Source organism: Malania oleifera, chromosome 2 (genome assembly GCF_029873635.1).
Source record: "Malania oleifera isolate guangnan ecotype guangnan chromosome 2, ASM2987363v1, whole genome shotgun sequence".
NCBI lineage: Eukaryota > Viridiplantae > Streptophyta > Magnoliopsida > Santalales > Ximeniaceae > Malania > Malania oleifera.
In genome coordinates, this window is record NC_080418.1 from 40,718,871 (window position 1) to 40,733,576 (window position 14,706).

The following is a 14,706-nucleotide window of genomic DNA, read 5'->3' on the forward strand; positions in this document are numbered from 1 at the left end:
TGACAAAATTCAAGAGGGTAGTATCTCCACTTGTTATGTTCCAAGTTCTCTTCAGTTGGCTGATCTTCTCACAAAGGTTCTGCCCTCCATGGTCCTTCATCATCACTTATCCAAGATAGGGGTTCTCAACCTCCACTCTCCATCTTGCCCCAGAAGAGGGGGGGGGGGGGGGAGGGATTGGAGCATGTACTACAACAATTCACACAACCAAAACTTTTGAATAAAGGAAAGGTGTCACTTATTGAAGAAGGATGATTTTCATCCATTTGTTAGTTTATTCAATTAATTTTTTTTGTTCTCTTATTTGTTGTGTTGTATAGAAAGGTATAAATGTACTTATACTACAGTAGGTTATTAGAAGATTCTTTTATGCAATTATATATACATTGGTCCCTTGTAACGCAAAGCAGACAATTTTTTATATACAGAGAACATGTCTCTCCCTTTTTGGGTTTTCTTCTTTACACATTCCTTTTCCTCTTCAATTTGTTACAATGTTAAGAGTCGATGAAGTAAACTTAGAATCTGTAATACTAAATGAGATAAAGCAATTTTAACCCAAAACCCCCCTAGCCCCATATAATTGGTATGATGAGACCCTTAACCTTGAGTGAGGAGATAAATCGTTGGCTAATAATGAAAAGAAGTTGGGGGGAAATATGAAAAAAGAAAAATGTTTTTATCCAAATAAAAAAATATTGATAGTTATATCAAAACCAATTTATCTAAATTTTTTTAATGCATTAAAATTAAAACATAAATAATTTTTTAGAATATCAGTAGCAGTCTCTTAATAAACTGAACTCCTATTATATATGTGATAATATGTAGCAACATGTTTTTTATATTTTTCTATATTTCTCAATTTAAAAAATAAAAAAAATATTTTTATTTTTATTTTTTGTAATAGAGAAAAATTATAAACACGTACAAATGCCAGCCGTTTCCTGATCAAGGTTTTTGTTTTTTTTTTTTAATAATTTTATCTAATAATCCTGTGACTGTCCCACGTGCCTTCCCTCTGGTCTTTGAGAGCAACGGTAACCACAAGAAGCACACAGCATCGAAAGCATACAGCGCGAAGATAAAAAACAGAAAAACACGACGCTTCCGAATGCTTTCCGTCACACCTCCGGCGGTCGGCCACAGCCGTCTCATTCTCCAAAGAAACCCTAGATTCTTCCACACCTGTGCAGGACCAAACCCTAGATTCTTCGCAGTGCGATGCTCTTCGAATGTGCAAGAAATCGAGAGGTCGCGCGAAGTGTCCGAGGAGAGAAAGCTGAGGTCGGAGCTGTACGCGTCGATTCCATTCCCTCCAATCAGAGCTGCGAAGAGAGTGGTTCTGGTGAGGCACGGGCAGAGCACGTGGAATGAGGAGGGTAGGATTCAGGGGAGCTCAGATTTCTCGGTTCTTACCCCGAAAGGGGAGGCTCAGGCTGAGACTTCTCGCCAGATGCTTATCGATGATGCCTTCGATGTTTGTTTTATGAGGTTAGAAGCAATGTTTGACGTTTTGAAATTAGTTTTTGAGCTTTTGAGTGGTAAAAAGATTTGATATTTTTTGCTTTCAAAAGCATGAAAAGTTCTTTGTATACGCGCCCAAATGTGCCTTGAAGCTAGCATTTCTCTCTGGGCTTTTGCAGATTCAGGAGGTAAAATGTTGGCTTTTTTAAAATAATAAAAATGTTCATACTATAAAAATATGAAGTAAATACATTCTATTTGGACAAAAAAGTCTTGTTCTACATCTGAGATATGGGTAAGTCATTAATATAACTGGAAAGAAATCACTCACTGGAATAGCTGCCCATTGTATCGAATATAAAAAGCATTCGTGTTTAAGGGACAATGGCAAGACATCTTATAGAGGCTCATTAGCCTACAAAAGAGACGGTTTTTTTCTTTCTTTTGCCAAGTTTGATGTTTTACAACAAGATGCGAACCGAACGGAATATCTGCACCAGGCCTAACAGAAAAGGAAAAATTAGTTTTCGTTATGTCTTTCAGGATTGTTTGAGGAGAATGCTTGCTGGAAGCTTAGTGTAGCTGTAGCAACCCACTTTTGAAGAGCATAAGAAAGTGTGAGAGTGGACACTTCTCGTGTGTTATGAAAATAATTATGTCTGAACGACTAGTAACAAAATTTCATGCCTTTGTTTAGCATACCGCCTTAAATCAAGCCCCTAGCCTCCCTTTTAGGAATTGCAATGACTCCACCTTATGTCGACATAGAACCCAACATGAGACCTAATTAAATTTTTTTGCATTAAATGTACAGGGATGATGAAATTTTTAATTGGCATAATCCTTGATTCTTGGTGTCTTGGTGATGTGGTCAAATAAGTTTTTGGGTAATTCAACTAACTAAGCTAGGACGTTTGTCCCAGTCCCCTGAAAAGATCAAAGAGGACAGCTGAAATTATTTGGGGTCCCCGCAAGGAGGAAATGATTGGTGAATATGACTTGAGAGAAATTGACCTTTATTCATTTCAGGTTAGTTTAATTTCTCAATATATCTTTCACAAGAAATGCGACTTTAGTTGAGCGTTCTAAACAAATTTTGAGCAATATGTAGTTTTATTATTTAATAAATGATGTTATTTGTTTGTTGACTTCTTGGATGGACTTTAGGGCCTCTTGAAGCATGAAGGAAAAGCAAGGTTTGGTGCTGCTTATCGTCAATGGCAGATAGATGCTGCAAATTTTAACATTGATGATCATTATCCAGTGAGAGAGTTATGGGCTCGTGCTAGAAGCTGTTGGACTAAAATTCTAACCCATGAAAGCAAGTCTGTTCTTGTGGTTGCTCACAATGCAGTTAATCAAGCTCTTGTTGCAACAGCTATTGGTATCGTTTGCTTTGTTGTAATTTTATGTTGAAATATGTATATATCCATTTTGAATGTAGTTTCTTCTCTTGTCCTCTCTTTTTACCACTGAAAATCAGGACTAGGAACAGAGTATTTTAGGATTTTACTACAGAGCAATTGTGGTGTGAGTGTGCTGGATTTCACCCCGCTAGCTGAGGGTGGCTCTCCATTTATTTGCCTTAATCGTTTAAATCAGGTATACTGAGTATCTTTACTTAGAAAAATATTATCTGTAGATTGCTAACATTTTCTCTTATGTTACATGCTAGCATAAAACAGATACTCCTGCCAATGATTTTAGACATAATGCTACTGGGCTGAGCCATTATAAGTGTGGTGGGCAAAATCCACTTTATTTTATTAATCTCTGTGGCTAAAGTGATCTACAAAACACAATCTGGTTAATCGACATGAATCAAACATCCAACATGGTAAGAGCATGTATACTCTGCATTCCACCTATCGATGGTGTTTTGGAGGAGTTTTTAGTTTTTTAATTTCTCATTTAATGTATGTATATTTGATGTTGCAATGACAGCTGTATAGAATTTTTAACAATTTTAACTTATTCTAGTGTGTGTGTGTGTTTTTTTTTTTTTTTTTTTTTCAAATTTGAATTACTGAACTTTATTATGCACATCATGGGACCTTAGTAATATTTCTATTTCTAGGCACTTATCAATATTACCTGGAGTTCCCCACTCCACCAAAACTTATTTAGCATGTTATGCAAAAGCCCTGCAAACTGATTGACCGAACCATTTACTGGATAAGTCAGCTATAACATGGTCGCGACTTGCTCAGATGGGTGGATTTGGTTAAAATCTCCCAAGTTTCAACTAGATTTTATTTCTCCCTGGTGAGAATGCTCCATGCTCAAATGTTTGAACATTGTCATAAATTTTTAGCTTTGTGATTGGGTCTATAAATCACATAAAGTTCAAAATTTGCAAGTATTAGTAGTCTAAGGCCTATTTTCTAAATCTGCACCTACAATTAATTCATCTTAGTCAAAAAGAACTTCATATTTACTTCGTGGCATGTAAAACATGGTGATCCTCAAAAAAAATTATGAGGCATAAAAATGTAGCTCACATATGCTATGCGGAGCCAAAATAAACTAAATTCAAAACAGTTTCAGTGTGTTAAATAATTTTTAAAATGATAGAGATGAAATGATCAATTCCAGCTCTAGTCCTTTGTGTGTGTCTTTATCTGATAAAAATAACCCAACAGAGCACCATCTTGACAACTAGCATGGATAATAAGTTTTTAAAAGTTCCCATGCAGGAATTTATCTGATTTTTTTTTTCAAAGGATTTTCATTATATGATTACAAGTCTGGTCAGTTTATGGCTTGAATATATAAATCTTCAAAACATAGTTTCATTACCTTGTTTTTATTTGTGGACAGAATCCTTTGTTCCAAGTTTATCCCGCATATATATATATATATATATATATATATATATATATATATATTATTTTCTTTGCTATGTAGTTTGTGACATATGTGCTGTCTTGTAAATGATTATAAACTATTGATGTAGACCCCAAGTTCACCTGTTGCTGCCGGAAGTTCTGTGGGCAGAAAAACCAGTAAGAGGATTATACTAGTCTGTCATGGATCCTCAGAGAACACAGAGGTACATGCACCATGACTTGCTGCTTAAATTAGCCTATATTCCATTGTCTTCTTTGCCATCTTCTTCTTTTGTTGGTCGATCAAATGTTACTGGTTGGATTGTCACAACAAACACACATAAAACTATGTTCTTTTTGTTTTCATTTGCAAGTGGTGAAAATTGGAACCTATAATTAGTTTGATATTCGGTTTGTTTGTTGGACTCTCTCTCTCTCTTTCTCTCTCTCTCTCTCTCTCTACAATTTTATATATTTCAGAAATGTGTAATTGTAGGCCAAGAGATAATAAATATCATTAGTGCTTATGCTCCTCAAGTCAGCTTAGCAGAAAATCTTAAGAGACAATTTTGGGAAGATATGGATAGTATTATACAAGGCATACCAGAGACTGATAAAATATTTAGAGGAGGAGATTTGAATGGACACGTTGGAAAGGATAATAAAAGTTATGAGAGGATACATAGAGGATATGGATATGGAGACAAAAATGAGCCTGGGGAGATGATCTTAGACTTCGCCATGTCATATGATTTTAGTATAATGAATACTTGTTGTTGGCCCTAATATGCGTCCAGAGGGGGGGTGAATAGACGTTTTTCGCGGACAAAGAAGTTTTCTACAAAATAAAAACTTTGGAAAGAAGCAAGTGAAATGTATCACAATAGATGGCAATCCAAATAATCACAACGGATAAAAAGTTAAGGGAGAGAGAAGCTCAACACAACGATGTTAACGTGGTTCAGCTCCAAGCCTATGTCCACACCTTGAGACCAACTCAAGGATTTCCAAATCCATGATATGATCTCCTTCCAGGACGGAGAAGCCTTTACAAAACGCGTACCAAACCCAGCTGCTCACCAAGAGCTATACCCAAGGTGTTCACCAAGAATCACCTTCACAAAGGCTCACAAAGAACCTTCAAGCTTCATAAACAATAGCAAATATAGATACAACAAATGATGCTCCTTCTTGAGCTGATAATACAAATAAATATCCTCACACTACTCCCTTTCAGCAATTGATGTATAACAAGATATAGAACAAGAGAGCCTAGAGCAAGTGAACCCTAGAATGAAATGCACAAATGTAATATTAACAATATAAATGCTCAAAATGATTTCCCAAAATTCTTTACTTCATTCATATGGGTCATATATATAGCCACAAGCTCCAGATGTCAGCCATCTATCCGTTGGGCATTAATGGAGATAAGACAAGGGAAAATCTAGTCGTTATTGCGCAATTAATGCTATCAGCTCGAAGCCGCTGGTTGACCATACACCTTCAATGGTCAACCATTCCCCTGCAGTGGTCGACCATTCACCTGATTTGTGAAAAGCTTTTAGCTACTGGAATTGATGGTCGACCATTCCCCTGTAGTGGTCAACCATTCCCCTGGTCTGTGAAAAATTTTAGCTACTGGAATGTCTAGTCGACCATCCCCTTGTAGTGATCGACCATTCACCTGGTCTTTCACACTAATGAGCCTCTAAATGAGCAAACTAATGTAAGGACAAGTGCCAATGAAATATACACAATCTAATGATGCTAAAAACTTGTCCAAAATGAATTTGAGGATGTCTTGTTTAGAAAACTAAGTTTGATAGCTCGTTTGACCTCTCAAACACAAAGAGTGATCCGATATGCAAGGTGGACTTGGTTTATATGTGCTATACTATATGAACTACATGCATATGCATTTGCTCGGCTCTTGCAGAATATTCTTGTATACATCACACGCACAAGAGCTAACATAATTCCTACCTCACACACACTACCCAGCAAACATGTAAAGAAAACAAGCTTTCACATATACTTTGGTTGGTTGTGCTTTGGGTATTCCATGTATGTGCTTTGGTTATGACCTTTGCTCATTGCTTCCTTGATAAACGTTTGACCCTCATGCTTGCTTTGGTATTATCCTGTTTATTTGAACTTGAGGAAAAATATCAGATGACCTAAGAACTACTAATGGGTTGTTATCATCAAAACAAGCTAGAATGAAGAACCTTAGCCACTAGGACTAACACTTGCTTTAAGAAGAGAGAAGAACACTTAATAACCTTTAAAAGTGGACAAAATAGAATTCAAATAGACTTTTTTTAACTAGGAGGGTAGATCGTTTATTATGCAAGGAGTGCAAAGTTATTCTAGGTGAAAGCCTAACCACACAACATAGAGTCTTAGTGGTAGATATATGTATTAAAAAATGGAAGAAAAATGATAAAATAAATCAGTGTAAAAGAACTAGGTGGTGGAACCGAAAAGAAGAAAATATAATAAAATTTAAAGATAAAATGATCAAAGATGAGGATTGGACTATAGAGGATGAGATAGATACAAATACTCTTTGGAGTAGATTAGTAAGCTCTATTAAAAAGATAGCAAAATAGATTTTAGGTGAATCAAGGGGAAGATTCTAGAATAGCAAAGAAAGTTGATGGTGGGATAAAGATATCCAAAAATCCGTAAAGACAAAAAAAATTAGGTATAAAACGTGGCAAAAATGTAGAAACATGGATAACTTTGAAAAGTATAAAGAGGCAAGAAAAGATGCAAAAAAGGCCGGTAGTGAAGTTGAATACAGATCATTTAATAGTTTGTATGATAGATTAGATACAAAAGAAGGGGAAAAAATATATTTAAACTTTATAAAGTTAGAGAAAAGAAGAGTAAGGACTTAGGAAATGTAAAATATATAAAAAGTAAGGATGATATTGTCTTGGTTAAGGACGAAGACATTAAAGAAAGATGGTGAAGTTACTTTGGTAAGTTGTTCAATGAAAACCAAATGGAAGGCTTAAACTTAGATTTGAAAAATGAGGAAAAGACTAAAAATATGAAATTTATTCGCAAAATTAGAGTTAATGAAGTTAAGTTTGCACTAAAAAAGACGAAAAATGGGAAAGCTATAAGACCGGATAACATCCCAATTGAAGTTTGGGAATGCTTAGGTGATAATGAAAGGTTAACTTATTTATTTAATACAATTATGAAAACTAAGAAAATGCGAGATGAATGGAGGAAAAACACTTTAATACCTATATACAAAAATAAAGGAGATATTCAAAATTGTAATAACTATCAGAGAATTAAACTTATGAGTCATATGATGAAACTATGGGAAAAGGTAGTTGAACAAAGATTAAGGCTATAAACGAAGGTCTCAGAAAATCAATTTGGTTTTATACTTGGGAGATCTACCACAGAAGCTATATATCTTTTAAGAAGATTAAGGTAAAAGTGTAGGGAAAAGAAAAGGGACTTGCATATGGTATTTATTGACCTAGAGAAAGTATATGATAGAATACCTAGGGAAGTTTTATGGTGGGTTTTAGGAAAAAAAAAAAAAGGTGTATGTAGTAGGTATATTGATGTCATTAAGGATCTGTACGATGAAGTTATGACTAGAGTAAGGACTATAGATGGAGAAACTAGAGAATTCCCAATCTCCATAGGTGTACATCAAGGATCCGCTTTGAGCCCTTATCTTTTTGCTTTAGTGATGGACTAACTGACTAAGAGTATTCAAAAGGAGGTTCCATGGTGTATGTTGTTTGTAGATGATATTATATTAATTGATGAAACTAAAGGCAGAGTAGAGACTGAGTTAGAATTATGGAGAGAAGTTTTGGAATCTAGAGACTTTAGGATAAGCAGAAATAAGACAGAATATATGACATGTAATTTCAGTAATGGTAGGAGGAATATTGGAGAGAAAGTTAAACTTGATGATGAAAAAATAAATAGCACTTGTAGATTTCAATACCTTGGATCTATTATGCAAGCTGAAGGAGAAATTGAAGATGATGTAATGCATAGAGTTAGAGCAGGTTGGCTAAAATAGAGAAGTAATTCAAGTGTGCTTTGTGATCGTAAAATACCCTTAAAATTAAAAGGGAAATTTTATAAGAAGGTTATAAGACCAGCTATGCTATATGGATTAAAATGTTGGGCGATGAAGAAACAGAATATTCAAAATGTAAAAGTTACCGAGATGAGAATGTTTAGATGGATGAGTGATATAACAGTGAAAGATAAATTGAGGAATGAACATATTCGCGGTAAGTTAGGTGCAACTCCTATAGAAGATAAGATAAGGGAGGGACGACTCAGATGGTATGGACACTTGCAACGTAGGCCACATAGTGCGCCAGTGAGGAAGAGTGAGTTAGTTATTGTGGAGGGCAGTAGTAGGGGTAGGGGTAGACTTAAAATAATTTGGAAGAAAATAGTGAGTAAGAATTTAATAGTCCTTAATCTGTCAAAAGATGGTCCATGGTCGTATAATTGACTGAAAATGATTCATATAGCCGACCCCACCTAGTGGGACTTAAGGCTTGGTTTTGTTGTTGTTGTTGTATAAATGTGCAAATTGTGGAGATACCAATTTAAAGGATAAACCTAGTTGTTATTTTGACCCAAAACTCAAACTAAGTAATTCCCTAACAATTTATTAAAATTTATTTTTTATTCTTTTAAGTCTACCGGTCATAGCAATTCCAAAAAAATAGGACACGACATGGTAGACACACATTATTCAATAAATATACAATTTTATGGTTAGGTATATCGTATATGACAACTATTATGTTTTCAGTATTTATATAAAAAATTATATTAAAAAAATATCTAAGGAAAATACATATGCATATTATTCTTGCTTTTTTATTTTATAGAAATTCAATATGTCACTTCTATTTAAATATTGAAATGTTTCTTTTATAATTATGATTTTCGTGGGTAAAATAAAATAGAGACAGAGTGGATATTAAAGAAGCATTGGAAGAGTGGTACAGAGGTCAGAGAGTGTCCAAGAAATGTAGAAGTGTTTGACATTAAAAATGTGATTTAAAACTGTGTAGATGTGTAGGGCATATTGAATCATGCCAGAGCAAGAGGATTGTCCAAAGAGTGTTAGGTTGTCTAAGATGGATGCAACGCAGACACCACACCCTTATAGAAGTGTCTATGCTAGATAGGATGCAATTGATGTAAGAGTGTGGCACTCCAATTGTAGTGACTGTATAGTGGTGAGCGCATAAGGAGGAGAGCATGATTACAAAAATATTGAGTTCGCTAAGGTAATAGAGAATCCAAAAGGAAAACGCAAACTATCATAAATAATGAAAACTAAAGCACTAACTGGTTGGCTGATTGGCTGTGCTCGCAAAACTGAAAGAAGTTGAAAATCTAATTGGATCAAATAACAATTAATTATCTTACTATCCTTAAATTAGCATAAATTTTTTCATCATCTAGCACTATGCAATTCAGCAGCACTGCTACTTAAAACTATTAAACCTTAATAAATCAAACACTAAAATTAAAGTTAAAGCCTATCAAATAAAATGTTATTAGAATAATGAAAATATGAAAAAGAATTCAAATTAAGAAATATTGTAAAGAAAGTAAGAATTATGTGATAATTATTTAACTTAATAATTATATGTTTAAACTCACTCTTAAGTACCCTGAGAGCAATCCCATATGCACAAGTTGAAAAATGGTGAAAATAGTTTTTGGATGGTTTTTGTTTCTCTTTTCCGAAAAAAGAGAAAAAAGTTGTAGGGGTATTTCATCTTATCTTTACTTTAAAATTTACATGGCAATTTTTTTTTTTTTTAAATTATTCATTAAAAGACCAAATGATTTAATTGACAAAGTAAACTGAATATTAAAGTATTATGACAGTATGCTGCCATAGCAACAACTAAAAATTGACTACAGAAGTTAAAAACTAGAAATGCACAAACGCATTGCATCACCTGTTGTTGTATTTTTTTTTTCCTTTATTGTGACAAAAACTAAAAATACAGGAAATAGAAATGATACCAAACTGTTCCTAGCTAAACAATATTCTGAAAACAATGGATTATCTAAAGGCTTCAGACTGAGTAACTTACTAAATGGGCTTACTGTTCATAAATAACAATATTTATGGAAGAATGTCAAATAATTTCCCCAAGACTGCTTTCTCCATTTGACCCAAAAAAAAGAAGAAGAAAGGCCCCACTCTGATTTTAAAGGTATGTGAGATTAGTCATTTAGATGATGACATCAAAATTTAAAAATCTCTCTGGAAGTTATGCTGCAAGTTCAGTTTTACAACCTACCTTCTTTTGTGTGCTAGTCTCCTACGTACTCTTGTGACTGGTCTTATATGCATATAGATAAAATATTTAGAATGTGATATATGATATCAATAATACGTGTTGAGAAATTCCGCTTGTCAGTTTGTCCAACAGTGGAAAATAGAGTAAAGGATGATTGGCTTATGTGCATGGATGAACCAAGGCCTAATGGCTTAAGTTTTTGGATCAAGTTGGTGTTCACCCATGTATATCAAGCCCATCCACAAGACTCCCCCGATGCTAAAAGGTAGTATCAAAGTTGACATTTTGAGTTGGGGTCAGGTGTTCATGCATGTGTCCTTGCAGATGTTGATCCTGTCTAAGATGAGTGGTGGATCCTACAAACGCTTATCATATAGATGAATGGACTCTTGTTATTTCAAGCTTTCCCATGGTTAAGTAATGGCTTTTGGTTGGTCATTAGGAATAATGACTTCCGTTAGAGGGGGAGTTGCTGAAACTCCCATGTGGGGGAGATTGTTGAGAAGTTCTTGTCAGTCTGTCTTGCATTGGGAAATAAGGGGAGAAATTTTGCTGGTGCTAACCAAGCAATGCATTTGATTGCATAAGGACTCCACAGCTAAGCATGCTTGGGTGAGAACAACACTTGGACAGGTGGCCTCCTTGGTAGTCCTCGGCTTGCTCTATATTTGTTACAAACAAACCTTACAAATATAATGAATGTGTACGCGCACGCGCATGCGCGTGTGTCTAATATATGTATGTGTGTATGTATTTATGTATTTTCAAGTCCTCATATTAGTGGGCTCGGGGCATAAAAAATTAAGACACACTCCACAAATATGCTGCATATATTGAATTGGGAGGCTCTAATTTTCACATTTTTTCATAGTGTTACAGATTTGATTCCTGAATTTGTAATGAAAGAATTTGGTTCCAATGATTTTATATATATATATAATTTTAGAGAATAGTTCAGGGAAGTTTTGAGAAACAATTACAGTCTCTAATGGAAATTTAGTACCCATTAATATGATGAAACAATATTGATATATAAACTTATAATGACACTAATCAACCACATACAATATTGAGACAAACTTGGAACAACACAGCAATGGGCATGTGTCCATGAAATAAATTAAAGAAATATATATTTATGAATTCTGTTTGGTTATGCAGTTTCCACAATTATTTGAGAATCTTTAATTTGACTTTAGAACTTCACATAATCTATGGTTTGATTGCGAGCTATGCTATACTGCATGGGTGTATCTTTGAGTCAAAATAGTCAAATTATATGTTAAACTCGAGGGCTAAAATGGCTGCTAATCTTGTCTGCTGAAAAGCAAAGTTTCCACTGAATAATGATCTAGAGTGATTTCAAGTCTCAGACATTATCCTCATGCTCTTTTGGTCTTATTTCTTTTTCCTTTTATTTTTAAAAGATCTTAATTTTTCAATAATTACAATTTGATGTTTAACAGGCTAGTTTTCCTTACCCTGGGGACCAACCAATGAACATGCTTGGAGTTATACAGGTACAACTATGTCATTTGCATGTTCACTAGTTAGGATGCACAGCTACATGGTTTGATTCCCTCCTGGATGCACAACAGTCCCAGAAAACAGCGGAGCTACTTCTTGATTTGAAGGTGAGCTCTATAGTTACCAGCCCAAAGATTACCTCCTTGGACACAGCCATGTCAATCTCCAAGGTGAGCTTGTCCTTAACATCCTTAGTTTATATGTACTCACGCAGTAGTTTGTTCAACCACAGAGCTCTTTTTTTTTTTTTTTTTTCAATCACTCAACCTGGCTACAGGTACAAGAAGCTGCAGATTGCTTAGGTGCTGACTGTGTTCCACGCATTGTGGAGACAAAGCAAGTGCAGGACCTTGATGTTGAGAGCATCCTTCAGCAATCAAAGAAGGCAAGGATTAAATCTTAATTCAAAGTTTTTGTAATGTTCTGTTCAGTTGAATAGGACATTGTGTGTGTGAGAATTATTTGGGATTAGAATGTTTCTCATAACAACACGAACAACAAAAATCATGAGCCCAGCAATTGGAATCAGCCATATGTATCCTCTTTTGCCCATCTACTCATTCTAGGGTGACATCCTTCCAAAGTTGGAAAGGTTCCAATTTCTTGTTTATCACCTCAAATCCTAATTTTTATTGTATGGTTTTAAATTCTCTCTTTCTCAACATATTTCTTACAAACCAAGTTTACATTTGTTTCATTTTAATAAAATAATGTGGGAATGGAACAGAAATTGTGTTGGCATATAATAATTTACAAGAAAATTATTCATGCTAAAGTTTGTTTTATTCCATCCAACATGAAAGAGGATAGGAATAGACATTGCCAAGGTGAAATTTGAGAATAATCATTCTTTATCTATTCAATGTTATGGATTAATTAGAATTTTTGCATTGTCATTTGTTTTATGATTACAACACTTTTTTCTTTTGTAAGTTGTCAATCCCCTATACCACGATCATTATATTCTTAGGAAAAGACATTCTGAAAACCAAACGCAACCTAAATGGAGCATGTATTTTGAAGGTAATGTAGTGAGATCAAATTGAGTCTCTGATGGCTTCTACCAAGTGTGACTTGAGCATGGGCTGGATGCATAATTATTGAGCCGGCATGAACTTGTTTATATCGATGTGTGTCATGTCACCTATTTATCATGTTTGTGAAGCTACATGAATCTGTGCTGTTTACCAAATGAGCTTTTCTGTTGCTGGTGTGATTGCTTGAGATTTATTGTATTTTATTTCATTTTTATTTTTGTGTATGTCAGCGTCTGTTTGGTGGTTGCATTCTTCTTCTTCACTTTTTCCTCTTCTTGGAAGGAGATAGTAGGCACTGGCCAAGGGTAGTAAAGAAGCATGTCTTTTCTCGAGCCTTACTTTTCTTCTCTTCTCCCCATAGGATCCAATTGAAGTTCCACATCTTCATCCCGGTTGGCTAAATGAATTTGATGATGGAATACTAACAGCACTATGGGATCAGTCAGGCAAGGCCTGGGTGTCTCTCTTGGATGAGCTGTCTGATCACTCCGAGCCTGAAAAAATTGTAGTGGCAGTTGGCCATCCTGCGGTTCACATTGCTTTGATGGGGCACTGTCTAAACTTAACAAAAGAATGGATGGGATCATTTCATCTTGATGCAGGTAGCATTAGTGTGATTGACTTCCCCGATGGAGCTGCTGGAAGAGGTATTATTCGATGCATAAACTATACTGCCCATTTGGGGAGATGGTCAATACCCATTACGAGATCTACACTGGATGATGAAGAGTTTTAGTCTCAATTGTGTATGTAGGCCTCAAATTTCAGTGGCAAAGATAAATAAGAATCCTCAGTTGCTTTGTAATTATAAGGTATGTCAAGGGGATTGCTTTATAGAATTATAAATTGTTGGGCTTGGAATTGGCTTCTTTAAGAGTTCTTGGAAAAAAGAAAAAAGGAAATAAAAGAAAGAAGAGCACTTGAATTCAATCTCATTTCAAAACTTGTTTTGCTTTTTTCTGGCTATAGCTTGAGAAGCCTATCATTACATTCAACTGGTTTGAATCCCTAACTGCTATCCAAATCTGGCCCAGTTAGTACGTATGCTGTATCTACAACATGGTGTTATGTATTTTTTGTAACTGAAATCTTGTTTTTCTTCATTCCGCTAGGGACATTTTTTGAGTTTTCCTTCCATCACTTGAAAACAAAGGCAATTTCTGAAAAAGGCCCCAATCCCTTTTTGTATATTTTTGAGTTTTCCTTTGTCATTTAAAGCCTATCATTAGACTCAACATGGCACAATCCCTCTTCCAATTTATTGGGCTTATACATAAAATATTTGTGCTTCTATTTATTTATCTATCTATTTCTACACACGCACACGTTCACTCACACATGCCTACATGCACAAGTTGTGTTCCTCTTTGTATATTCATTCATATACACTTCATTTACAATGTCTAGGCTTTTTAAAAGACCTTTTTTCAGGCTAGTAAATTGGCAAGTCATAATTATAGAAAATGTTTTTTAAAAATAAAAAATTGTCGAGGGTACTTCAGTTGCTAT

General features: G+C 34.9%; 1 protein-coding gene across 1 annotated transcript; it reads left to right on the forward strand.

Annotated features, from left to right (window-relative positions):
- The first annotated feature begins 969 nt into the window (after window positions 1–969).
- Window positions 970–14,127, forward strand: LOC131149237 (probable 2-carboxy-D-arabinitol-1-phosphatase). Its single transcript, XM_058099508.1, has 9 exons — window positions 970–1,494; window positions 2,391–2,496; window positions 2,635–2,851; window positions 2,951–3,069; window positions 4,424–4,519; window positions 12,100–12,153; window positions 12,232–12,330; window positions 12,438–12,545; window positions 13,559–14,127. Exons 1-9 carry the CDS (start codon window positions 1,115–1,117, stop codon window positions 13,931–13,933), a joined length of 1,554 nt encoding a protein of 517 aa, XP_057955491.1. The 5' UTR covers window positions 970–1,114; the 3' UTR covers window positions 13,934–14,127.
- The last annotated feature ends 579 nt before the right edge of the window (window positions 14,128–14,706 follow it).